This window comes from Ascaphus truei, chromosome 21, assembly GCF_040206685.1.
Source record: "Ascaphus truei isolate aAscTru1 chromosome 21, aAscTru1.hap1, whole genome shotgun sequence".
In the NCBI taxonomy this organism is placed as follows: domain Eukaryota; kingdom Metazoa; phylum Chordata; class Amphibia; order Anura; family Ascaphidae; genus Ascaphus; species Ascaphus truei.
Window position 1 is genome coordinate 1,270,566 of NC_134503.1, and position 27,374 is coordinate 1,297,939.

The 27,374-nt window shown below is 52.8% G+C and overlaps 1 protein-coding gene across 2 annotated transcripts; it reads left to right on the forward strand.

Moving 5' to 3' along the window:
• Window positions 1–10,870: 10,870 nt before the first annotated feature.
• On the forward strand, window positions 10,871–25,648 carry LOC142471900 (red-sensitive opsin). 2 transcript variants are annotated; one of them, XM_075578343.1, is made up of 6 exons: window positions 10,871–11,153; window positions 14,413–14,709; window positions 20,696–20,864; window positions 21,580–21,745; window positions 23,571–23,806; window positions 24,461–25,648. In XM_075578343.1, exons 1-6 carry the CDS (start codon window positions 11,045–11,047, stop codon window positions 24,660–24,662), a joined length of 1,179 nt encoding a protein of 392 aa, XP_075434458.1. In that variant the 5' UTR covers window positions 10,871–11,044; the 3' UTR covers window positions 24,663–25,648. The 2 variants fall into 2 exon arrangements, with proteins under 2 accessions (XP_075434458.1, XP_075434459.1); XM_075578344.1 differs by having other exon boundaries at window positions 10,872–11,153; window positions 23,571–23,810.
• Window positions 25,649–27,374: the final 1,726 nt, after the last annotated feature.

The following is a 27,374-nucleotide window of genomic DNA, read 5'->3' on the forward strand; positions in this document are numbered from 1 at the left end:
GAGGCAAAATTAGGGTGGAAACAATCTTTCTCGGACCCATTTTGCAGCTGAAAGCTGCTTTGTGCTGTGTTTGCCCAGTGGCTTCTTTGTTGGCTCAGTTCCTTTGTCTCCTTTGCTCTTCCCATCATCTCATTAACCCTTCCCACACTGGGACCCTGGCATCATCTCACTGACGCTCTGCATTGTACATAACGTTGGGTGGCGCCGCTCTCCAGGCCCGTGTCGGTATTTCTTTCTGTAAGGAGTAGCTTAGCTTCGGGTAACTGTCATTTCTTTAAATAAACATATCAGAGATGCATCTTTCTCGCCGGCTCCCGGGGCGTTCTTTCATTTGGGGGTTTGCAGCTGATCCAGCCGCCTGTTCTCTGAGCGCAGGAAACACGTTGTAGCAATCGCATCGCACGGGAGGTTACCGCGCGTTACCGCCTGTGGAACCCGCACTGTTAATGCCTTTATTATAAAGACAGACCTGCTGTTTGTGCTGCTAAAAACACAATATTGGGAGAGGTTAGGTTTCATTAAGGTTTCCTAAACCAACAAGCTTAACTCGGCTCCCGTCTCCTCATTGGAATAGTGCTTAGTGATAATTAATGCCAAGGAACACAGAATTCACAAATAATATTAGCATTAATGTCTGCAACTCCTTCCCAAAACTTCACATAACCGCTCCCTATAACTCCTCCTATTACCCCATGTACACTCCCTATAACTCCTCCTATTACCCCATATAACCGCTCCCTATAACTCCTCCTATTGCCCCATATACCCGCTCCCTATAACTCCTCCTATTACCCCATGTAACCTCTCCCTATAACTCCTCCTATTACCCCATATGCCCGCTCCCTATAACTCCTCCTATTACCCCATGTAACCTCTCCCTATAACTCCTCCTATTACCCCATATGCCCGCTCCCTATAACTCCTCCTATTACCCCATATACCCCCTCCCTATAACTCCTCCTATTACCCCATATAACCGCTCCCTATAACTCCTCCCATTACCCCATATAACCGCTCCCTATAACTCCTCCTATTGCCCCATATAACCGCTCCCTATAACTCCAATTGCCCCCTATAACTGCTCCATATAACTCCTCCTATTGCCCCATATAACTGCTCCCTATAACTTCTATTACCCCATATAACCGCTCCCTATAACTCCTCCTATTACCCCATATACCCGCTCCCTATAACTCCTCCTATTACCCCATATACCCGCTCCCTATAACTCCTCCTATTACCCCATATAACCGCTCCCTATAACTCCTCCTATTACCCCGTATAACCGCTCCCTATAATGATGACTGATAACCTCCGTACAGCTGGGAGGAGCCGCTTTCCCTGCAGATTTTTGCACGAGTGGGAAGCGGACAAGCGAATATCTCCGGAGCCAAACCGCGTTCTTTTCTCCTCCGGGATCCCCCGATCCCCGAGATACCTTACTGGTGAAGGTACCGCCAATTCCTCCCTCCAGGGGAAACAAAATGGAGGTTTAAATAACCCGGAAGTGGCAGCAGAGTCGTTGAACTCCGGAGACCCCCTGCTCCCCACCCATGTTAAAAACAAAGAGGTATCCACTGAGGGTGCAGCTTCAGTACGCGGACGTGCACACTGTCAGCACCTCGGTATCCCCAGGTCGGATCTAGCAGTCTGGTGATGTGAAGAAGGCTGGGCAGCAGCTGAGAGGCCTCAATGTCACTGACCAGGCTATCGTCCTCTTGTGATGTCCCAAGGAGAAACACTGCCAGCTAGTGGCCAAATGTTAGATTACACCGCCAGCGCCTTGGGGTAGAGAGGACGAGATGTAGAACAGGCCAGGTTTTCAGGATACCACTGCTTCAGCACAGGTGGCTCAATGACTGAACCACCTGTGCTGCAGCAGTGATATCCTGAAAACCTGACCTGTTGGTGGCTCTTGAGGACTGGAGTTGGCCACACCTGGCGTAGAACATGAAATGAAAATAACATTCTACTAAACACTGGAGCTTTCTAACTATTTATTTATAACGTGTTACCAGGGAGTAATACAGTGAGAGGTACCTCAGGGAGTAATACAGTGAGAGGTACCTCAGGGAGTAATATAGTGACAGTTACCTCAGGGAGTAATACAGTGAGAGTTACCTCAGGGAGTAATACAGTGAGAGTTACCTCAGGGAGTAATACAGTGAGAGGTACCTCAGTAAGTAATACAGTGAGAGGTACCTCAGGGAGTAATACAGTGAGAGTTACCTCAGGGAGTAATACAGTGAGAGGTACCTCAGTAAGTAATACAGTGAGAGGTACCTCAGGGAGTAATACAGTGAGAGTTACCTCAGGGAGTAATACAGTGAGAGGTACCTCAGGGAGTAATACAGTGAGAGGTACCTCAGGGAGTAATACAGTGAGAGGTACCTCAGGGAGTAATACAGTGAGAGTTACCTCAGGGAGTAATACATTGAGAGTTACCTCAGGGAGTAATACAGTGAGAGTTACCTCAGGGAGTAATACAGTGAGAGTTACCTCAGGGAGTAATACAGTGAGAGTTACCTCAGGGAGTAATACAGTGAGAGTTACCTCAGGGAGTAATACATTGAGAGGTACCTCAGGGAGTAATACAGTGAGAGTTACCTCAGGGAGTAATACAGTGAGAGGTACCTCAGGGAGTAATACAGTGAGAGTTACCTCAGGGAGTAATACAGTGAGAGTTACCTCAGGGAGTAATATAGTGAGAGTTACCTCAGGGAATAATACATTGAGATGTACCTCAGGGAGTAATACAGTGAGAGTTACCTCAGTGAGTAATACAGTGAGAGGTACCTCAGGGAGTAATACAGTGAGAGTTACCTCAGGGAGTAATACAGTGAGAGGTACCTCAGTAAGTAATACAGTGAGAGGTACCTCAGGGAGTAATACAGTGAGAGTTACCTCAGGGAGTAATACAGTGAGAGTTACCTCAGGGAGTAATACATTGAGAGGTACCTCAGGGAGTAATACAGTGAGAGGTACCTCAGGGAGTAATACAGTGAGAGTTACCTCAGGGAGTAATACAGTGAGAGTTACCTCAGGGAGTAATACAGTGAGAGTTACCTCAGGGAGTAATACAGTGAGAGTTACCTCAGGGAGTAATACAGTGAGAGGTACCTCAGGGAGTAATACATTGAGAGGTACCTCAGGGAGTAATACAGTGAGAGTTACCTCAGGGAGTAATACAGTGAGAGGTACCTCAGGGAGTAATACAGTGAGAGTTACCTCAGGGAGTAATACAGTGAGAGTTACCTCAGGGAGTAATACAGTGAGAGTTACCTCAGGGAGTAATACAGCGAGAGTTACCTCAGGGAGTAATACAGTGAGAGTTACCTCAGGGAGTAATACAGCGAGAGTTACCTCAGGGAGTAATACAGTGAGAGTTACCTCAGGGAGTAATACAGTGAGAGTTACCTCAGGGAGTAATACAGTGAGAGGTACCTCAGGGAGTAATACAGTGAGAGGTACCTCAGGGAGTAATACAGTGAGAGTTTCCTGAGGGAGTAATACAGTGAGAGGTACCTCAGGGAGTAATACAGTGAGAGTTACCTCAGGGAGTAATACAGTGAGAGTTACCTCAGGGAGTAATACAGTGAGAGTTACCTCTCGTTCTCAAGTATGTCCTGGGCACAGAGTTAAATTACAAATAATACACGGTTACAAGTACAGTTACATAAGGGAGCAGGGTACACATTATATACAAGACATGGCATGCACAGTAAGAGATAATATATATTATAGGCGTATGTAACAGTTACAGTCCAGGTTAAAATGTGAGACAGCTTTAGTTATGAAAGAACTTAGACTGGTGGCGGCTGTGAGAGTCTCCGGTAGATTGTTCCAGTTTTGGGGTGCACGGTAAGAGAAGGAGGAGCGGCCGGATACTTTGCTGAACCTTGGGAACATGAACAGTCTTTTGGAGTCAGATCTCAGATGATAAGTGCTGCGTGTGGTAGGGGTGAGGAGCTTATTCAGGAAGTATTTGAAGGCAAGGGCAGGTGAGATTAACTTTGCGCCTGGACTCGAGTGATGGCCAATCTAGTTCTCTGAGCATTTCGCAGTGATGTGTGCTGTAGTTGCATATTGAATTGTAGGGAGAACATGGCTCCCAAGTGTGTTATACAGGGGGCTGTCAGCGGTTATAAGGAGTGCTGAAGAGATGCAGAAGGGACAAAGCAGCAGCCAGTGCAGCCAGAACCTTGGACTGGAGATACAAGGACCTGAGCTGCCTGCTAAGGGGGGGGGGGGGGGGGGAGATGCCTCCATCCTGTGAGAGAGAGCAGCGGGAGGCACCGCAGTGAGAGAGAGAGCAGCGGGAGGCACCGCAGTAAGAGAGCAGCGGGAGGCACCGCAGTGAGAGAGAGAGCAGCGGGAGGCACCGCAGTGAGAGAGAGAGCAGCGGGAGGCACCGCAGTGAGAGAGAGCAGCGGGAGGCACCGCAGCGAGAGAGAGCAGCGGGAGGCACCGCAGTGAGAGAGAGAGCAGCGGGAGGCACCGCAGTAAGAGAGCAGCGGGAGGCACCGCAGTGAGAGAGAGAGCAGCGGGAGGCACCGCAGGGAGAGAGAGCAGCGGGAGGCACCGCAGTGAGAGAGAGAGCAGCGGGAGGCACCGCAGTGAGAGAGAGCAGCGGGAGGCACCGCAGTGAGAGAGAGCAGCGGGAGGCACCGCAGTGAGAGAGAGCAGCGGGAGGCACCGCAGTGAGAGAGAGCAGCAGGAGGCACCGCAGGGAGAGAGAGCAGCAGGAGGCACCGCAGGGAGAAAGAGCAGCGGGAGGCACCGCAGTGAGAGAGAGCAGCGGGAGGCACCGCAGTGAGAGAGCAGCGGGAGGCACCGCAGTGAGAGAGCAGCGGGAGGCACCGCAGTGAGAGAGAGAGCAGCGGGAGGCACCGCAGGGAGAGAGAGCAGCGGGAGGCACCGCAGGGAGAGAGAGCAGCGGGAGGCACCGCAGTGAGAGAGAGCAGCGGGAGGCACCGCAGCGAGAGAGAGCAGCGGGAGGCACCGCAGTGAGAGAGCAGCGGGAGGCACCGCAGTGAGAGAGAGCAGCGGGAGGCACTGCAGTGAGAGAGCAGCGGGAGGCACCGCAGTGAGAGAGCAGCGGGAGGCACTGCAGTGAGAGAGCAGCCGGAGGCACCGCAGTGAGAGAGCACTGGGAGGCACCGCAGTGAGAGAGAGCAGCGGGAGGCACCGCAGTGAGAGAGCAGCGGGAGGCACCGCAGTGAGAGAGCAGCGGGAGGCACCGCAGTGAGAGAGAGCAGCGAGAGACACCGCAGTGAGAGAGAGCAGCGGGAGGCACCGCAGTGAGAGAGAGCAGCGAGAGGCACCGCAGTGAGAGAGAGAGCAGCGGGAGGCACCGCAGTGAGAGAGAGAGCAGCGGGAGGCACCGCAGTGAGAGAGAGCAGCGGGAGGCACCGCAGGGAGAGAGAGCAGTGGGAGGCACCGCAGTGAGAGAGAGCAGCGGGAGGCACTGCAGTGAGAGAGCAGCGGGCGGCACTGCAGTGAGAGAGCAGCGGGCGGCACTGCAGTGAGAGAGCAGCGGGCGGCACTGCAGTGAGAGAGCAGCGGGAGGCACCGCAGTGAGAGAGAGAGCAGCGGGAGGCACCGCAGTGAGAGAGAGCAGCGGGAGGCACCGCAGGGAGAGAGAGCAGTGGGAGGCACCGCAGTGAGAGAGAGCAGCGGGAGGCACTGCAGTGAGAGAGCAGCGGGCGGCACTGCAGTGAGAGAGCAGCGGGCGGCACTGCAGTGAGAGAGCAGCGGGCGGCACTGCAGTGAGAGAGCAGCGGGAGGCACTGCAGTGAGAGAGCAGCGGGAGGCACCGCAGGGAGAGAGCAGCGGGAGGCACCGCAGGGAGAAAGAGCAGCGGGAGGCACCGCAGTGAGAGAGAGCAGCGGGAGGCACCGCAGGGAGAGAGAGCAGCGGGAGGCACCGCAGGGAGAAAGAGCAGCGGGAGGCACCGCAGTGAGAGAGAGCAGCGGGAGGCACCGCAGTGAGAGAGCAGCGGGAGGCACTGCAGTGAGAGAGAGCAGCGGGAGGCACCGCAGTGAGAGAGCAGCGGGAGGCACCGCAGTGAGAGAGAGCAGCGGGAGGCACTGCAGTGAGAGAGCAGCGGGCGGCACCGCAGGGAGAGAGCAGCGGGCGGCACCGCAGGGAGAGAGAGCAGCGGGAGGCACCGCAGGGAGAGAGAGCAGCGGGAGGCACCGCAGTGAGAGAGCAGCGGGAGGCACTGCAGTGAGAGAGAGCAGCGGGAGGCACTGCAGTGAGAGAGAGCAGCGGGAGGCACCGCAGTGAGAGAGAGCAGCGGGAGGCACCGCAGTGAGAGAGAGCAGCGGGAGGCACCGCAGTGAGAGAGCAGCGGGAGGCACCGCAGTGAGAGAGCAGCGGGAGGCACTGCAGTGAGAGAGAGCAGCGGGAGGCACCGCAGTGAGAGAGAGCAGCGGGAGGCACCGCAGTGAGAGAGAGCAGCGGGAGGCACTGCAGTGAGAGAGCAGCGGGAGGCACCGCAGTGAGAGAGAGCAGCGGGAGGCACCGCAGGGAGAGAGATCAGCGGGAGGCACCGCAGTGAGAGAGAGAGCAGCGGGAGGCACCGCAGGGAGAGAGAGCAGCGGGAGGCACCGCAGGAGAGAGAGAGCAGCGGGAGGCACCGCAGTGAGAGAGAGCAGCGGGAGGCACCGCAGCGAGAGAGAGCAGCGGGAGGCACCGCAGTGAGAGAGAGAGCAGCGGGAGGCACCGCAGTGAGAGAGAGCAGCGGGAAGCACCGCAGGGAGAGAGAGCAGTGGGAGGCACTGCAGTGAGAGAGCAGCGGGCGGCACCGCAGGGAGGAGAGAGCAGCGGGAGGCACCGCAGGGAGAAAGAGCAGCGGGAGGCACCGCAGTGAGAGAGAGCAGCGGGAGGCACCGCAGTGAGAGAGCAGCGGGAGGCACTGCAGTGAGAGAGAGCAGCGGGAGGCACCGCAGTGAGAGAGCAGCGGGAGGCACTGCAGTGAGAGAGAGCAGCGGGAGGCACTGCAGTGAGAGAGCAGCGGGAGGCACCGCAGTGAGAGAGCAGCGGGAGGCACCGCAGTGAGAGAGCAGCGGGAGGCACCGCAGTGAGAGAGAGAGCAGCGGGAGGCACCGCAGGGAGAGAGAGCAGCGGGAGGCACCGCAGGGAGAGAGAGCAGCGGGAGGCACCGCAGTGAGAGAGAGCAGCGGGAGGCACCGCAGCGAGAGAGAGCAGCGGGAGGCACCGCAGTGAGAGAGAGAGCAGCGGGAGGCACCGCAGTGAGAGAGAGCAGCGGGAAGCACCGCAGGGAGAGAGAGCAGTGGGAGGGCACTGCAGTGAGAGAGCAGCGGGCGGCACTGCAGTGAGAGAGCAGCCGGAGGCACCGCAGTGAGAGAGCAGCGGGAGGCACCGAAGTGAGAGAGCAGCGGGAGGCACCGAAGTGAGAGAGAGCAGCGGGAGGCACCGCAGTGAGAGAGCAGCGGGAGGCACCGCAGTGAGAGAGCAGCGGGAGGCACCGCAGTGAGAGAGAGCAGCGAGAGACACCGCAGTGAGAGAGAGCAGCGGGAGGCACCGCAGTGAGAGAGAGCAGCGAGAGGCACCGCAGTGAGAGAGAGCAGTGGGAGGCACCGCAGTGAGAGAAGAGCAGCGGGAGGCACCGCAGGGAGAGAGCAGTGGGAGGCACTGCAGTGAGAGAGCAGCGGGCGGCACTGCAGTGAGAGAGCAGCGGGCGGCACTGCAGTGAGAGAGCAGCGGGCGGCACTGCAGTGAGAGAGCAGCGGGAGGCCACCGCAGTGAGAGAGAGAGCAGCGGGAGGCACCGCAGGGAGAGAGAGAGCAGCGGGAGGCACCGCAGGGAGAGAGAGCAGCTGGGATGGCACCGCAGTGAGAGAGAGAGAGCAGCGGGAGGCACCGCAGGGAGAGAGAGCAGTGGGAGGCACTGCAGTGAGAGAGCAGCGGGCGGCACTGCAGTGAGAGAGCAGCGGGCGGCACCGCAGTGAGAGAGCAGCGGGAGGCACCGCAGTGAGAGAGCAGCGGGAGGCACCGCAGTGAGAGAGCAGCGGGAGGCACCGCAGTGAGAGAGAGCAGCGGGAGGCACCGCAGTGAGAGAGAGCAGCGGGAGACACCGCAATGAGAGAGAGCAGCGGGAGGCACCGCAGTGAGAGAGAGCAGCGGGAGGCACCGCAGTGAGAGAGAGCAGCGGGAGGCACCGCAGTGAGAGAGAGCAGCGGGAGGCACCGCAGTGAGAGAGAGCAGCGGGAGACACCGCAATGAGATGAGAGCAGCGGGAGGCACCGCAGTGAGAGAGAGCAGCGGGAGGCACCGCAGTGAGAGAGAGCAGCGGGAGGCACCGCAGTGAGAGAGCAGCGGGTTGGCACCGTAGGGAGAGAGAGCAGTGGGAGGCACCGCAGTGGGTGAGAGAGCAGCGGGAGGCACCGGCAGTGAGAGAGAGAGCAGCGGGCGGCACCGCAGGGAGAGAGAGCAGTGGGAGGCACCGCAGTGAGAGAGAGCAGCGGGCAGCACCGCAGTGAGAGAGAGCAGCGAGAGGCACCGCAGCGAGAGAGAGCAGCGGGAGGCACCGCAGCGAGAGAGAGAGAGCAGCGGGAGGCACCGCAGTGAGAGAGAGCAGCGGGAGGCACCGCAGTGAGAGAGAGCAGTGGTTCTATCTGCGCATATTTTCCCAGCACCGACATGTTCTCTGGATTTGGGATAATCCCCTTCAGTCGCCGCCTCGCTCCCTTATTTAATGCAATCTGTCTTTATATGGCTGTATGTCCTGACTCCTCTGGACCTGGCTGCCATGTCACCTGTCTGTCTGTCTGTCTGTCCTACCCCCGGCAGGGAGACCTGTTGTGAGTAAACGCTTGGTACCTCTTTCCAGAAACTAAGTCCAGAGTTGCACCTTTTTCTTGCAGATTCACCTTTCCAAGTTGCCACCGTCCTGACTCAGTGACCACAGGGGCGGGCGGCCACTAACAGCCCAGAGGTCAAGCCCAGCCACCTGTCCCACGCATCCCACTACACAGACACACACACACACACACCATACAATAAGCACGCTGCATACAAACGCACAAACACACACACCAGATACACACACACCATATAATAAGCACGCTGCATACAAAGCAGAATAAACACACACACCAGATACACACACACACCATACAATAAGCACGCTGCATACAAACGCACAAACACACACCAGATACACACACCATACAATATGCACGCTGCATACAAAGCACAATAAACACACACACCAGATACACACACACACACACTGACCACTGAATATCTGAGCGACAGTGTGTTTTTACACCCCCCCCCCCCCCCTTCACACTCTTTTCTTCGTGCTAACGCTTCTCCCCCCATCACTGGCCTAAATGTTGCTGCCCCCTTCTCCCCGGCCTGCGGAGATTAAACATTTCTTTAATCTTCCTCCCCTGCTCTGAACTAAGAAATCCCGGGGGGGATTAGTGATTCTCAGGGACATTTGGTGTCACGTTCCATCAGGCTGCTCCGGGGAGCGTGACACATTTATAAGATTGGGAGTTCTTTGTGTTAACCGGTTTCGCGGCCCGAAGCAGAGAGCAGAGATAATCTCAGGTGCATCTGCCAGATAAGCGCCGGAATTCAATTACCACCTGAAAATTATCGTTTCAGCCAAGGTGAACGTGTTCCTCTCAGACTGTCTCTTCCTCTCCCAGTGCTAGAGAAGATCTCAGCTTCATCCAAAAATTAATGGGACTCAAATATTCTCCAGCACAAGGAGCAGTTTCACAGAATATTGAATAATGTCCCCTTCTTCTCTCGCTCATCTCCACTTCCATATCTAATACAGTGAGTTAACACACCGTTTAAAATGCACTAACGTCCGCATTGAATAGGGGCATGGGCCTCTCTCTCTGTTTATTTTTAGCAACCACCCTCCCAAAAAATAAAGTAGGCACATTGTATGGTGAGAATAAGCCTCTCTAAACACTTCCCTACCCCACGTTAAGTTTCTATAGCGGTGTTTGGAAGGGAATATTATAAGCAGATGTAACGAAGAAAGGGGACACCAGTGACAATTCTGGGGAGTCTCTTCTCTCCCTGGGTCAAAGGTCTTGACGGTTAAAGACCTCGGTCATACTCCGTTGGTTTCATTGGTTTTGCATGGTGTTTACTTTCAAGGGGTTCAGGAGAAGCAGTGCCACTGTTAGCGCCTCACTGTCACTGGCGTGTGACGTGGAACGCGTTGTATCCTCGGAAAATGAACCTAGTGAGGGAGGAGAGGAAGGAGATGTCTGCTGAGTGAGGACCAGGTGTCCGCACACAATGTCACATTCTGCGGTCTCGGAATGACACAGATCTAACTGTTGGGACCAGGTGGCAGGAGAGAAGGTGTCTGACATTCTGAAGCTGTCTCCTTGCCAGAGGTTTCTCCCACAGATTCACTGCTCGTATGGAGGATCTCCAGGCAATCAGTGTAGCGGGTAGAGGTACTCAGCGTGAATTCTTCCAACAAGGGACACTGGTCTTTACTTTGTGTTCGATTTCGGCTTCTCCTAATTAACACATTTCCCCCAATTTCACAAAGTGTAGGACATTAGCAAATGGAACGACATGGAGAAGATGAGATGGGATTTGATGACTATAAACCCCCCCGAAGCCTCTCCCCTCCTTCTCTCTCTTTCATCCTATAGATAAAGCGCTGATCCTGTCACCTGGAGTGTCCAGAAAAGTCACTCTTAGCCTGATCCACTGACGTCAGGAGCCAAGAAGGAAAGAGAAGGGCCGGAGAGGAGGGGTGAAGGTAAAACCCCAATGCCAATTAAGAGATAAAAAGTTTAAAGGGGGTTTGAGCTGGTTTGTGAGTGTCTGGGTTAATCCTGCTGAGCTTGGTATATAACGCGCGGGAAGTCCCCCCCCACTACCCATCCAGGTGACAGCCAAGGACAGAGAACGCGGGGAGAGGCTAGGGAGTGCGCAGGATAGGGAGCGCCAAGGAGGTGGTGGAAAGGAATCACGGGATAGCTGAAACCGCACAGCAGACACGAGGAGGAAGCTGGTGGGACCCGCGGGTTATGGCGGCGCCGTGGAATGAAGCCGTATTTTCCGCCCGGCGGAGGCAGGACGAGGAGGAGACGACCAGGAGTAGCATATTCACATATACAAATAGCAACAACACACGGGGTGAGTAGTGCCGGGCCACGGAGGAGGCAGGTTGGGCCTGCGGGGTATATACAGTGGATAGAGCAGTGGTGACCAACGGCCACCAACAGGGCAGGTTTTCAGGATATCCCTGCTTCAGCACAGGTGGCTCAATCAGTGGCTCAGTCGAAGACTGCACCACCTGTGCTGAAGCAGGGATATCCTGAAAACCTGTTGACGGCCGCTGGGATAGAGGAAGCCAGCTGTCAGCACCATCACATAAAACTAGCGGTACTGAGCGCGGTGAAACGGCGGGGCTCTTTGGAAGCCTTTTTTTAATTGTTTTTATAAAATAAAAGATTTGCTCATTGTGGGGGGTCAAAGGCGAGGGTCTGTAGCACCCAGTATCAACTCCGAGGAAGTGGGTGCCAAGGACCAAACAAGCCCCAGAACAGGACTGTTTCTGGGCAACAATGTCTTTAATAAATTAACTCTTACTCTGCCCCCCCCCCACCCCTCCCCCTCTACCTCTATGAAATGCGCAGGAACCTCTATGTATTGTATTGTTCCCATTTATTTATAACGCACCAGAAAGATTCTCCTGCGTTGTCCAGCTGGGGTGTGAACAGAATAATAAAGCATTGCAATGTTACCCGTCGCTGCTACAGCAGGTAAGAAGGGCCCTGGTCTGCAGAGCTTACAATCAGAAAGGAAAGGGGAGCGTGGAAACACAGTGTGTAGCTGGAGAAGGAGGTTGGGTTGTTCCTGATGGCTGCTCGCCAAGAAGCCGCGAGCTGGGACCATGATTTCTTCATGGTAACATATTGAGGGCCATGTTTACTAAGTAATTCTACTCCATTATGGGCTGTAGCAAGTCCCCCATACGGAAGGTGTCTTATGGAGTAGCACTGTTTAGTAAATACAGCCCTGCAGGTGTTATGGGGAAGGTTGTCTGATACACTTCCAAGTGTTACCCGCCCTGGAGAGATTAATCCTGGCAGCAGGCCTAGTTTTCTTTGATACTGATAAATATTGGTCCCTTTTAAAGAATATACGTGCACTCAAAGAGACCAGACAATACTTGCAGGTGCTAAAACTCGGCGGTGAATTCCCACAGATATACGTGATAAGAGGACCACCCCCGGGCAGCGGTGAAGTGGTCAGTATTTATTCATCCAGCGTTTCGGGCCAGCACCGTAGGTTACCCTTGAGAAAGGTCGTGGGCTGGCCCGAAACGTTGGATGAATAAATACTGACCACTTCACCGCTGCCTTCGGGGTGATCCTCTTATCACGTATATCTACGGTACTAATGCAATATAGACCAATGTGGCAATTGGCTTGATTGGGTATTTTCGGTCAGTAACAATGCCGCTTCGGAGAATATTGAATGACACCCCGGTGTGCTCTGCGTGTAACCCCATTTCATCGCATGGTTTGTATAGTATAAATAAAGCAGGGGAGTCGTTAAGTTGCTGGACAAATAGCAGATTCTGCCACGTGAGAGGGCCTTAAATACTGAGATTCTCCAGCCCATTAAACTCGCACAATTCCCCCGAATCCAGGCTGTTCCGGAGGTACTTTTGGACTAAGCTTTTACTGGGACAAACCCGTTCCTACTGCAGATATTCCCCGGTGTTTAGCTCTCATGGACCAGATACATAAAAGGGTGCTAAGCTTTAGAACGCTTTGACTCCCATTGGAGTAAAAGCGTGCTAAAACTTAGCACCCTTTTGTGGATCTGGTCCATGGAGTGTCACTGCGCAGTTGTTATCTAACACTGAGGCACAGGAAGGTAAAGGGCTGGGATTGAACCCACCGGCTGGTGCATCTGTTCCGGTTTATTTTTAATATCAGTTACAAATTGCACGGATAGATCTGCCTTTGTGAGGAAAAGTTCCAAGGAGATATAGATTAGTGTAATTGTGTATTGTAGGAATGACCTCTGACCCAGCGATGTCACTTACGTCCGACAAATGCCGAGAGATATCGGGTGTACCCTGGAAACCAGATTTAAAAAAGCATGAATGAAAGGATAAATTGTCTGAAGGAGAAGGCACGGGGGGGGGGGGGGGGGGGGGCGCGAAACCAAACCACACCGAGTCCACTAAATGTTAAACCCCTCTGCTGCCAAAGTGGTTTACAACTCATTGCAAGCATTATAACAACACGCAAAGCGCTGTATTGCAGAATACTCCAGCAGGGACGAGGTTACTAGATACAAGGCGCTATATCAAATTACTATTGCCGGCGTAGTCGTTATTTTGTCGCACCCCACGCTAAGATACACCTGGGCGGGTGTTATTGCTCTTGCGTAATTTTCCGGGATGTCTGCGTCTGTCGGCGGGAAGATGAGGGATTGATGGAGCAGGGGGAGGGGTTTGGGGGGTGGAACATTTGCATACTGGCGCAGGTCTCTGCACTAAGAAACGCGCGGCCGGCGTTACGTTCCTTGGCCGTTTTCTGCGTTGGTTTTCGCCGGCACCGCGAAGGTCGCACAAATCTCGGAAAATATTAGCGCAGCGCGCGTCAAATTCTAAAAGCGTAGAAATACACCCGAGAAATGTCGCATTTCAGACAGAAACACTTTTCTTTTTTTTAAATGTATGCACCCGCGTCAGGGTAGACCCCTTCCCTGGGGATCCCCACCCTGGGGACCCCCTCCCTGGGGACCCCTTCCCTGGGGACCCCCTCCCTGGGGACCCCTTCCCTGGGGACCCCCTCCCTGGGGACCCCTTCCCTGGGGACCCCCTCCCTGGGGACCCCTTCCCTGGGGACCCCCTCCCCTGGGGACCCCCTCCCTGTGGACCCCTTCCTTGGGGACCCCCTCCCTGGGGACCCCTTCCCTGGGGACCCCTTCCCTGGGGACCCCTTCCCTGGGGACCCCCTCCCTGGGGACCCCTTCCCTGGGGACCCCCTCCCTGGGGACCCCTTCCCTGGGGACCCCCTCCCTGGGGACCCCTTCCCTGGGGACCCCCTCCCCTGGGGACCCCCTCCCTGTGGACCCCTTCCTTGGGGACCCCCTCCCTGGGGACCCCTTCCTTGGGGACCCCTTCCCTGGGGACCCCTTCCCTGGGGACCCCTTCCCTGGGAACCCCTTCCCTGGGGACCCTTTCCCTGGGGACCCCTCCCCTGGTACATAGATCCCACAGATTACAGACACATTTATTACGCTACCCTGAGGCTAAACCCAAATAATGCAGATGACCCACGCAGCAGGAACTCTGTCTGATGCATGTGAAGGCTTGTTGTCCTGGCGGCTGTGCACGGCGTTGTAACCCCTCGTGTTCATCCATTTGCAGGCCCGTTTGAGGGTCCGAATTACCACATTGCTCCTCGCTGGGTCTACAACATCACCACGCTCTGGATGGTCTTTGTGGTTATTGCCTCTGTATTTACTAACGGGCTGGTCTTGGTGGCCACTTTTAAGTTCAAGAAGCTCCGGCACCCCCTGAACTGGATCCTGGTCAACCTGGCCATCGCTGACCTCGGAGAGACGGTCATCGCCAGCACCATCAGTGTCATCAACCAGCTTTTCGGCTATTTCATCCTAGGACACCCGCTCTGTGTCATTGAAGGCTACACGGTCTCAGTCTGCGGTAAGATACCCCCACACACGCTCAGACTTGGGGCTCCGAAATATTAACACCGGGAGACCTCATTAAGTAATTAATCTCTATGTAATGTGTCTGAGGGTCTGGGAACTAAGAACTCTGCACATTGTTACTCATATTCACTCTTATAATGGGCCTACAATATCTTATCATGTCGTGCTAGGGGCCGTTACTGTTCTGGGCGGATTCAAGGAGTTTTATTTATTTATAAAATATTTAACCTGGAAATTTTTCGTTTTCAACTATGTCCTGGGTACAGCGTAATAAGTAGACAACATGACAAGTTACCGTTACAAACATGTTTCCAGTAGGAAACAGCGAAAGTCTTGGAAGAATGTAGTCAGGGGGAGGTTTTGAGAGACTCGGGTAAATTGTTCCAGAAGTGGGGTGTTCGGTAAGAGAAGGAAGAGCGCCCCGATTCTTTATGGAACCTCGGAACTATAAGCAGGTTTCCTGAGGCTGATCTAAGGAGATACGTGCCCTGTATAGCCCCCCTTCTCCACCCTACACAAGCCTGTTTGGCATAACCGTTCCAAATTATACAATGCGGAATGCACCATATCTGCAAGTGAGACCCCGTCAGACAAGCCCATCTTCCATGCAGGCCTGTGACATCGCTGCCCTTTGTGGTGGGTGTATCACTAATGGAAGACAGTCCCAGGCAGTTTGTGCTATTACTTTGTTAATGTTTTCTCTTTCAGAGCCGCAAACTTTTTATTTTTAAATCCTCACACACAACACGAATTCCTGTCCTGTGACCCCGATGTAACGCAGTATCACTGCTCCCCTGTGACCCCGATGTAACGCAGTATCACTGCTCTCCTGTGACCCCGATGTAACGCAGTATCACTGCTCTCCTGTGACCCCGATGTAACGCAGTATGACTGCTCCCCTGTGACCCCGATGTAACACAGTATCACTGCTCCCCTGTCCTGTGACCCCGATGTGACGCAGTATCACTGCTCCCCTGTCCTGTGACCCCGATGTAACGCAGTATCACTGCTCCCCTGTGACCCCGATGTAACGCAGTATCACTGCTCCCCTGTGACCCCGATGTAACGCAGTATCACTGCTCCCCTGTGACCCCGATGTAACGCAGTATCACTGCTCCCCTGTGACCCCGATGTAACGCAGTATCACTGCTCCCCTGTGACCCCGATGTAACGCAGTATCACTGCTCCCCTGTGACCCCGATGTAACGCAGTATCACTGCTCTCCTGTGACCCCGATGTAACGCACTATCACTGCTCCCCTGTGATCCCGATTTAACGCAGTATCACTGCTCTCCTGTGACCCCGATGTAACGCAGTATCACTGCTCCCCTGTGACCCCGATGTAACGCAGTATCACTGCTCTCCTGTGACCCCGATGTAACGCAGTATCACTGCTCCCCTGTGACCCCGATGTAACGCAGTATCACTGCTCCCCTGTGACCCCGATGTAACGCAGTATCACTGCTCCCCTGTGACCCCGATGTAACGCAGTATCACTGCTCCCCTGTCCTGTGACCCCGATGTAACGCAGTATCACTGCTCTCCTGTGACCCCGATGTAACGCAGTATCACTGCTCCCCTGTGACCCCGATGTAACGCAGTATCACTGCTCTCCTGCTCTGTGACCCCGATGTAACGCAGTATCACTGCTCCCCTGTGACCCCGATGTAACACAGTATCACTGCTCCCCTGTGATCCCGATGTAACGCAGTATCACTGCTCCCCTGTGACCCCGATGTAACGCAGTATCACTGCTCTCCTGTGACCCCGATGTAACGCAGTATCACTGCTCCCCTGTCCTGTGACCCCGATGTAACGCAGTATCACTGCTCCCCTGTGACCCCGATGTAACGCAGTATCACTGCTCTCCTGTGACCCCGATGTAACGCAGTATCACTGCTCTCCTGTGACCCCGATGTGACGCAGTATCACTGCTCCCCTGTGACCCCGATGTGACGCAGTATCACTGCTCCCCTGTGACCCCGATGTAACGCAGTATCACTGCTCCCCTGTGACCCCGATGTAACGCAGTATCACTGCTCTCCTGTGACCCCGATGTAACACAGTATCACTGCTCCCCTGTGACCCCGATGTAACGCAGTATCACTGCTCTCCTGTGACCCCGATGTAACGCAGTATCACTGCTCTCCTGTGACCCCGATGTAACGCAGTATCACTGCTCCCCTGTGACCCCGATGTAACGCAGTATCACTGCTCCCCTGTGACCCCGATGTAACGCAGTATCACTGCTCTCCTGTGACCCCGATGTAACGCAGTATCACTGCTCTCCTGTGACCCCGATGTAACGCAGTATCACTGCTCTCCTGTGACCCCTATGTAACGCAGTATCACTGCTCCCCTGTGACCCCGATGTAACGCAGTATCACTGCTCCCCTGTGACCCCGATGTAACGCAGTATCACTGCTCCCCTGTGACCCCGATGTAACGCAGTATCACTGCTCCCCTGTGACCCCGATGTAACGCAGTATCACTGCTCTCCTGTGACCCCGATGTAACGCAGTATCACTGCTCCCCTGTGACCCCGATGTAACACAGTATCACTGCTCCCCTGTGACCCCGATGTAACACAGTATCACTGCTCCCCTGTGACCCCGATGTAACGCAGTATCACTGCTCCCCTGTGACCCCGATGTGACGCAGTATCACTACTCCCCTGTGACCCCGATGTAACGCAGTATCACTGCTCCCCTGTGACCCCGATGTAACGCAGTATCACTGCTCCCCTGTGACCCCGATGTAACGCAGTATCACTGCTCCCCTGTGACCCCGATGTAACGCAGTATCACTGCTCCCCTGTGACCCCGATGTAACGCAGTATCACTGCTCCCCTGTGACCCCGATGTAACGCAGTATCACTGCTCTCCTGTGACCCCGATGTAACGCAGTATCACTGCTCTCCTGTGACCCCGATGTAACGCAGTATCACTGCTCCCCTGTGACCCCGATGTAACGCAGTATCACTGCTCTCCTGTGACCCCGATGTAACACAGTATCACTGCTCCCCTGTGACCCCGATGTAACGCAGTATCACTGCTCCCCTGTGACCCCAATGTAACGCAGTATCACTGCTCTCCTGTGACCCCGATGTAACGCAGTATGACTGCTCCCCTGTGACCCCGATGTAACGCAGTATCACTGCTCCCCTGTGACCCCGATGTGACGCAGTATCACTGCTCCCCTGTGACCCCGATGTAACGCAGTATCACTGCTCCCCTGTGACCCCGATGTAACGCAGTATCACTGCTCCCCTGTGACCCCGATGTAACGCAGTATCACTGCTCCCCTGTGACCCCGATGTAACGCAGTATCACTGCTCCCCTGTGACCCCGATGTAACGCAGTATCACTGCTCCCCTGTGACCCCGATGTAACGCAGTATCACTGCTCTCCTGTGACCCCGATGTAACGCAGTATCACTGCTCTCCTGTGACCCCGATGTAACGCAGTATCACTGCTCTCCTGTGACCCCGATGTAACGCAGTATCACTGCTCCCCTGTGACCCCGATGTAACGCAGTATCACTGCTCCCCTGTGACCCCGATGTAACGCAGTATCACTGCTCCCCTGTGACCCCGATGTAACGCAGTATCACTGATCTCCTGTGACCCCGATGTAACGCAGTATCACTGCTCCCCTGTGACCCCGATGTAACGCAGTATCACTGCTCCCCTGTGACCCCGATGTAACGCAGTATCACTGCTCTCCTGTGACCCCGATGTAACGCAGTATCACTGCTCCCCTGTGACCCCGATGTAACGCAGTATCACTGCTCCCCTGTGACCCCGATGTAACGCAGTATCACTGCTCTCCTGTGACCCCGATGTAACGCAGTATCACTGCTCCCCTGTGACCCCGATGTAACGCAGTATCACTGCTCCCCTGTGACCCCGATGTAACGCAGTATCACTGCTCCCCTGTGACCCCGATGTAACGCAGTATCACTGCTCTCCTGTGACCCCGATGTAACGCAGTATGACTGCTCCCCTGTGACCCCGATGTAACGCAGTATCACTGCTCCCCTGTGACCCCGATGTAACGCAGTATCACTGATCTCCTGTGACCCCGATGTAACGCAGTATCACTGCTCTCCTGTGACCCCGATGTAACGCAGTATCACTGCTCCCCTGTGACCCCGATGTAACGCAGTATCACTGCTCCCCTGTGACCCCGATGTGACGCAGTATCACTGCTCTCCTGTGACCCCGATGTAACGCAGTATCACTGCTCTCCTGTGACCCCGATGTGACGCAGTATCACTGCTCCCCTGTGACCCCGATGTGACGCAGTATCACTGCTCCCCTGTGACCCCGATGTGACGCAGTATCACTGCTCTCCTGTGACCCCGATGTAACGCAGTATCACTGCTCCCCTGTGACCCCGATGTAACGCAGTATCACTGCTCCCCTGTGACCCCGATGTAACGCAGTATCACTGCTCCCCTGTGACCCCGATGTAACGCAGTATCACTGCTCCCCTGTGACCCCGATGTAACGCAGTATCACTGCTCCCCTGTGACCCGATGTAACGCAGTATCACTGCTCCCCTGTGACCCCGATGTAACGCAGTATCACTGCTCCCCTGTGACCCCGATGTGACGCAGTATCACTGCTCCCCTGTGACCCCGATGTAACGCAGTATCACTGCTCCCGTGACCCCGATGTAACGCAGTATCACTGCTCCCCTGTGACCCCGATGTAACGCAGTATCACTGCTCCCCTGTGACCCCGATGTAACACAGTATCACTGCTCCCCTGTTCTGTGACCCCGATGTAACGCAGTATCACTGCTCTCCTGTGACCCCGATGTAACGCAGTATCACTGCTCCCCTGTGACCCCGATGTAACGCAGTATCACTGCTCCCCTGTGACCCCGATGTAACGCAGTATCACTGCTCCCCTGTGACCCCGATGTAACGCAGTATCACTGCTCTCCTGTGACCCCGATGTAACGCAGTATCACTGCTCCCCTGTGACCCCGATGTAACGCAGTATCACTGCTCTCCTGTGACCCCGATGTAACGCAGTATCACTGCTCCCCTGTGACCCCGATGTAACGCAGTAACACTGATCTCCTGTGACCCCGATGTGACGCAGTATCACTGATCTCCTGTGACCCCGATGTAACACAGTATCACTGCTCCCCTGTGACCCCGATGTAACGCAGTATCACTGCTCTCCTGTGACCCCGATGTAACGCAGTATCACTGCTCCCCTGTGACCCCGATGTAACGCAGTATCACTGCTCCCCTGTGACCCCGATGTAACGCAGTATCACTGCTCCCCTGTGACCCCGATGTAACGCAGTATCACTGCTCTCCTGTGACCCCGATGTAACGCAGTATCACTGCTCTCCTGTGACCCCGATGTAACACAGTATCACTGCTCTCCTGTGACCCCGATGTAACACAGTATCACTGCTCTCCTGTGACCCCGATGTGACGCAGTATCACTGATCTCCTGTGACCCCGATGTAACGCAGTATCACTGCTCCCCTGTGACCCCGATGTAACGCAGTATCACTGCTCCCCTGTGACCCCGATGTAACGCAGTATCACTGATCTCCTGTGACCCCGATGTGACGCAGTATCACTGATCTCCTGTGACCCCGATGTAACGCAGTATCACTGCTCCCCTGTGACCCCGATGTAACGCAGTATCACTGCTCTCCTGTGACCCCGATGTAACGCAGTATCACTGCTCCCCTGTGACCCCGATGTAACGCAGTATCACTGCTCCCCTGTGACCCCGATGTAACGTAGTATCACTGCTCCCCTGTGACCCCGATGTGACGCAGTATCACTGCTCTCCTGCTCTGTGACCCCGATGTAACGCAGTATCACTGCTCCCCTGTGACCCCGATGTAACGCAGTATCACTGCTCCCCTGTGACCCCGATGTAACGCAGTATCACTGCTCCCCTGTGACCCCGATGTAACGCAGTATCACTGCTCTCTCCCCAGGAATCACTGGCCTCTGGTCCCTGACCATCATAGCGTGGGAGAGGTGGTTCGTGGTGTGCAAGCCATTTGGAAACATTAAGTTTGATGGCAAACTGGCAATCGCGGGCATCGTCTTCGCCTGGTCGTGGGCGTCGTGCTGGTGTGCACCTCCTATATTTGGCTGGAGCAGGTAAACCCAGCAGTGCCTCTAACACCCGGTTTATTGGGCGCTTATTCTACATCTGTCGCAGCGGTCAGGAAGTCAATGGCGAGTTTTGTCTGAGAATGGCGCGATCGGACGCTGCCGCAGACATAGTACCAGCCCCTCCGTCTTTGCACCTGCCCACAAATAGTATTAGTATTCTGGGGCCACTGCACTTAGTTTGAATTTATAATACAGAAAGATCCCCCAAAAAACGCAATACAGGAGAACATTTCTTATTTGGTCATAGAAATAAAATACTTTGCAGATTAAAGCCCAGCATTACTAAGTGATGCTATCACTAAGGACACATTCACCATACTGGGCAGGAAGCTGTGTCCTGGAGAAGTCCTGTCCGCATTATCTGCCCCTGCTCATGGAACGAGGGGCACGTGTGTAACCAATGTTTTTGCAAATGATTATAACTGTCTACGGCTCATATTCCCTAAGCTGCAAATCTCACAGCTACTGCAACTAACCAGGCGATAACGACGCAATCAGGAGGCATCTCGCTAACGAGGACACATTTGTGAACTTTGAAGCTTTCAAATGTCTGATACAAAATGATTGTGAAGGAAAGAAAAAGACACAGAGCCAGCTTGTGACTGTAACACTTTAACACGCATGCGCAATATTTCTCATGCATCCAGTTCCCTTTTTAGAATAACAGCTCCTGCCATCCCATCCCAATCTGTCCCTGCAGGTACTGGCCTCACGGTTTGAAGACCTCTTGTGGTCCAGATGTGTTCAGTGGAAGTTCTGACCCAGGAGTGCAGTCCTACATGATGGTGCTTATGACTACATGCTGCATTCTGCCTCTGTCCGTCATAATCCTGTGCTATATACAGGTTTGGTGGGCCATTCGAAAGGTGAGCAAGTGCTTTTGATACATTGGGATATTGATACATTGGGATATTGATACATTGGGGCATTGATACATTTTGATATTGATACATTGGGGCATTGAGCTTTGGGGCATTGATACATTGGGGCATTGATACCTTGGGGCATTGATACCTTGGGGCATTGATACCTTCGGGCATTGATACCTTGAGGCATTGATACCTTGGGGCATTGATACATTGGGGCACAGACCTTGCCGCACAGACATTGCCGCACAGACCTCGCCGCACAGACCTCGCCGTTTCTTTTCTCAGGGTGTATAGGAGACATGGCTTAATGGGTATGTATATCTTTATGTATATAGTGCCTCACAGCAGTAATACACGCAACATAATCATATAACACATAATGAAAATAAGCGCTTCAGACATAAAGGTAACATTGGGAAAAGGATTCTGTGCCTCGAAGAGCTTACAATCTACGTAGTGATTAGGGAGAACTTACAGAGGCAATAGGAGGGCGCGTTCTGGTCAGTGCATCTGCAGGGGGTCAGTGCGTCTGCAGGGGGTCAGTGCATCTGCAGGGGGTCAGTGCACGAGGTGTATAGTATCCGCCACGGAGCTGCCCATAAGCTGCGTTACAGAGGTGTGTTTAAGATGGGTTTTAAAGGTGGAGAGAGAGGGTGTGTGTCGGATATTAAGGGTAAGGACATCCCAGGGGTGCGGGGCAGTGAGTGAGAGAGGTTTTAGGCGGGAAGGTATAGTGAGATATTAGGGTGAGATGTAATGAGGGGCAGAGGAGGGTATAGTGAGATATTAGGGTGAGATGTAAGGAGGGGCAGAGGGGGGTATAGTGAGATATTAGGGTGATATGTAAGTAGGGGCAGAGGAAAGTATAGTGAGATATTAGGGTGATATGTAAGGAGGGGCAGAGGGGGGTATAGTGAGATATTAGGGTGATATGTAAGGAGGGGCAGAGGGGAGTATAGTGAGATATTAGGGTGATATGTAAGTAGGGGCAGAGGAAAGTATAGTGAGATATTAGGGTGATATGTAAGGAGGGGCAGAGGGGGGTATAGTGAGATATTAGGGTGATATGTAAGGAGGGGCAGAGGAGGGTATAGTGAGATATTAGGGTGAGATGTAAGAAGGGGCAGAGGAGGGTATAGTGAGATATTAGGGCGAGATGTAAGGAGGGACAGAGGAGAGTATAGTGAGATATGAGGGTGATATGTAAGGAGGGACAGAGGAGGGTACAGTGAGATATTAGGGTGAGATGTAAGGAGGGGCGGAGGAGGGTATAGTGAGATATTTGGGTGAGATGTAAGGAGGGGCAGAGGATGGTATAGTGAGATATTAGGGTGAGATGTAAGGAGGGGCAGAGGAGGGTATAGTGAGAGATTAGGGTGAGATGTAAGCAGGGGCAGAGGAGAGTATAGTGAGATATTAGGGTGAGATGTAAGAAGGGGTAGAGGAGGGTATAGTGAGAGATTAGGGTGAGATGTAAGGAGGGGCAGAGGAGGGTATAGTGAGAGATTAGGGTGAGATGTAAGGAGGGGCAGAGGAGGATATAGTGAGATATTAGGGTGACATATAAGGAGGGGCAGAGGAGGATATAGTGAGATATTAGGGTGAGCTGTAAGGAGGGGCAGAGGAGGGGGGTATAGTGAGATATTAGGGGGAGATATAAGGAGGAGCGGGGGAGGGGGGTATAGCCTATAAAGAGAGAAGTGTGTGGGGTTTCTGCTAAGGGAAGTTACACCCCATGCGTTCTTGGGCCTTCCTTTATTGGAAGATGGTAAAGTAGCCGGATAAGAGACACAGCGCACGTTTTTATCCTGGAATATCTCAGGTTGCTCAGCAGCAGAAAGAGTCGGAATCCACCCAGAAAGCCGAGCGGGAGGTCTCCAGGATGGTGGTGGTGATGATCATGGCGTACATCTTCTGCTGGGGACCGTACACCTTCTTTGCTTGCTTTGCTGCTGCCAACCCAGGCTATTCCTTCCACCCCCTGGCTGCCTCGCTGCCCGCCTTCTTTGCCAAGAGTGCCACGATTTACAACCCTATAATCTACGTCTTCATGAACAGGCAGGTGGGTGCAGCGCTCGGTGCTTTCGTCCTACGGCAGGTAGCCTAGGGGGGTTTAGTATCGGAGAGGCGCACAGCCCAGCGCTCCGTTGGAGAACACGTACGCTAACCTTGGACGTGGGGGCTTCAGAGCCTGGTTACGGTAGAAAGTTACTAAATTAAAGGGATTATTACTGCTCATTGTAAATGTGACATTTTTGCACTATATTACTTCTCAAGGTGTCCTGGCTGCAGAATTGATGCGATATCCTGGCAACAACCCGCACCACGTCTATTATAATGCTGGGAATAGCTTCTCTGATATAGCTGGGAATAGCTTCTCTGATATAGCTGGGAATAGCTTCTCTGATATAGCTGGGAATAGCTTCTCTGATATAGCTGGGAATAGCTTCTCTGATATAGCTGGGAATAGCTTCTCTGATATAGCTGGGAATAGCTTCTCTGATATAGCTGGGAATAGCTTCTCTGATATAGCTGGGAATAGCTTCTCTGATATAGCTGGGAATAGCTTCTCTGATAAAGCTGGTGCTGTATTTTGGGTTCAGTGGTCCAGCCAGCACCATACATTACCCCGCTGTTCCGGGAATACATTGCTTTTTGCTGTTATACCCGGTGTAACTGCTGCTATAACAGGATGTCTCTCTCTCCTTCCAGTTCCGCAACTGTATCTCTCAGCTTTTTGGCAGGAAGGTTGATGACGGTTCTGAGGTTTCTTCTACGTCCCGGACAGAAGTGTCTTCTGTCTCCAACTCCTCAGTGTCACCCGCATAAACCGCGCACCCCCACCCCCCCATTCCATACTGTCCCCGTCCCCTCCCTTCTCTCTCACCCAGTTTTCTTCTCTGCATGTCTTTAAATTGTGTATATAGCCCTTTTTTCAGGGGCAGCAAAAACAATTCACCCATCGCAAACAATGATGTATTTCTTTGTATCTGACATTACACACAAACAGCAACATTTTGTATATCGCTGAGAAACTTAAAGTCCATCTGTTATTGTAACTTGTCTGTTGCTAAGAATAGGCCACAACATTATCTCATACAATGGGGGTAATAAAGGCAGTGCGGGGGGCAGCCGGGCTGTCCAAACTCGGAGGATCAAAACTGCAACACTATTTAAAAGTGCAATAAAGTGAAAGACACGCAAACATTACACAAACTACACAGAGGTTCAATAGTGCTGTTAATGCAGAACTCATAACTCATCACCTAAAGATCTTTTCTTGGCTTCGTGTAATATGTCCCATTTAGCATTGGAGGGGCACGCGATGTATTCAGTCACCGAAGAAGTTACATTAAAAACAAGATTGCCGATGCACTGAGCATCTCTCTGTGAGCCTCTGCTGAGTGAGGCCTTTACACTGCGAAGTCCTCCTGGCACACACACAGATTTGTGGCTAGAAATGATCCATTCACCACTTCCTCCTGTTTAAAGTTTTGGGTGACAGTAAAACCCCAGCCCATGCGATGTATATTACAAACACCTCCAAGGCCTGAGCTGCCCACCTCAGCTTCCTGGGGGCGTTCTTCCAGGCTGGCACCAGTGCAGAATGCATTATTCTCCATGTAAAAAGCAAGCCTTCCGAGGACAGCTGCCCCGTGGGCAGATAATTGTGGGGCCGCGGTTTCATCCCCTGAGGCTTCTGAACGTTTCTCTGACGGGTTTTGCATATCTTGTATTTTGTACCAGTCAAATGATTACCAATCTAACAGTATTACTTGAGACTTAGGAGGCTACTCTCGGCCCTCTGATATGTGGGAGCGCTGGTCACTCCGGGGCAACAGATCAACTATGTGTCTGCAAAATCAAGTCTGTGATAAAAAATAGAGTCAATTTTCCGTGTTTCTGGCATGTGGTTCGTTTTGTTCCTAGAATTTAGCAATTCTTCTGTGTCAAACAGTCTTGGGCTTGTACAGTTATTGTGGGATCGCTCCATCAAAGATCTCTCGGCTTGGAAACAGGCATATCCCACTGTCTCCTAATGTATCTCCCGTCCACATACTGAGTACATACCTAATTCCCCTGCCTTCTCTTGTCCATCTGTGAATTAACAACACACGGTTTCATGACAGGTTGTAAATAGCCTCATACATCCTTGTAAGAGATGTGTGCAGAGGTATGCAAATAGAGACCGTTTTAGGGTGAAATTAATATAAGGCTTTATTGCCTGTTCCTTTAAACACTGTAAACACAAAACATAAAAGAAAAACCTACTCCATTTTGGAGAAATAATTAAACCTTTACACCAGCCCTATCTAACTGGGTGGGTAGCTAGGCTGATTACCACCCCAAACAAATATATATATATATATATATATATATTCACACACAACAATCCAACAAGAAAGTCTCTGATCTGTTTCTGTTGTAGCTATAGGGGAAGGCCTCTCTGCTCTCCTGGGTCAGCACCGTTGTGTGCTATGGCACTCTCTGTGTCCAGGTATAGGGGTCTTGTCCCCTTGTCTTGCTGTCAGCATACAGTCAGCATACAGTCCTTCTGTGTGCATCAAGACATCATCTTTTCCTTAGGTCAGCCCAGTTGTAGGCTAAGGAAATCTCTACAGTCCTCCCTCTCCTTATGTCAGCCCAAATGTGAGCTAAGGAATTTCTCTCCTGTTTCCAACAGAACACTTTTCTTACAGAGTGAATTGGCCAGGTGGAGTCTGGTTAATCGCCTGCTGCACTTAACCAGATCCCTGCTGGATTTTAGAGATAGTTTCTTCACCAGGGATAAGTCCCTGTTACAGTCCTACAATCCTTTACAGTGTTTGTGGTGGGAGTTATGTAAAGGAACATCCACTCTTACAAACAAACACTAATATATTTGTAGGATTTCTTAGAACTGTTTAGATATTAAGCCCTAATGGAGGAATCTCCAAGCCATGTAGCAACATTTATTTCAGTTCTCTCCTAAGGCTGCGGCCGCCCTGCCGCTGACCGCGCTGCCGCTGATTCGTGCTGACCACGGTGACCACACGGTGCTTGACGAGGTTACTTCTCACAATTTAAATTTTGACGTTCCCGCTCACGCGGTGCGCGCGCACACACGTTCACCCACACATAAACAAAAAAAATGACTTTTAACCGCGCTCAGCTTGCCTGCAATGCCCCCCCCCCCCCCGCGTGCGCTTGCAAAATAGCACGACACCTGGCGCTCATGCTTGGAAAGCTGGTGACGTCACCGCTCTCCAAGCATGAGCGCGGTCAGCGCCAGCGGGGACGCAGTCTTAGCTTTCCTGGATAACCGTTTACACAAACACTGTGTTTATCTCAGGGCCGCCAGCTAAATAATGTACAGCTAAATAATGTACAGATAAATAACGTACAGATAAATAACGTACAGATAAATAACGTACAGATAAATAACGTACAGATAAATAACGTACAGCTAAATAACGTACAGATAAACAACGTACAGCTAAATAATGTACAGATAAACAATGTACAGCTAAATAACGTACAGCTAAATAACGTACAGATAAACAATGTACAGCTAAATAATGTACAGATAAACAATGTACAGCTAAATAACGTACAGCTAAATAACGTACAGATAAACAATGTACAG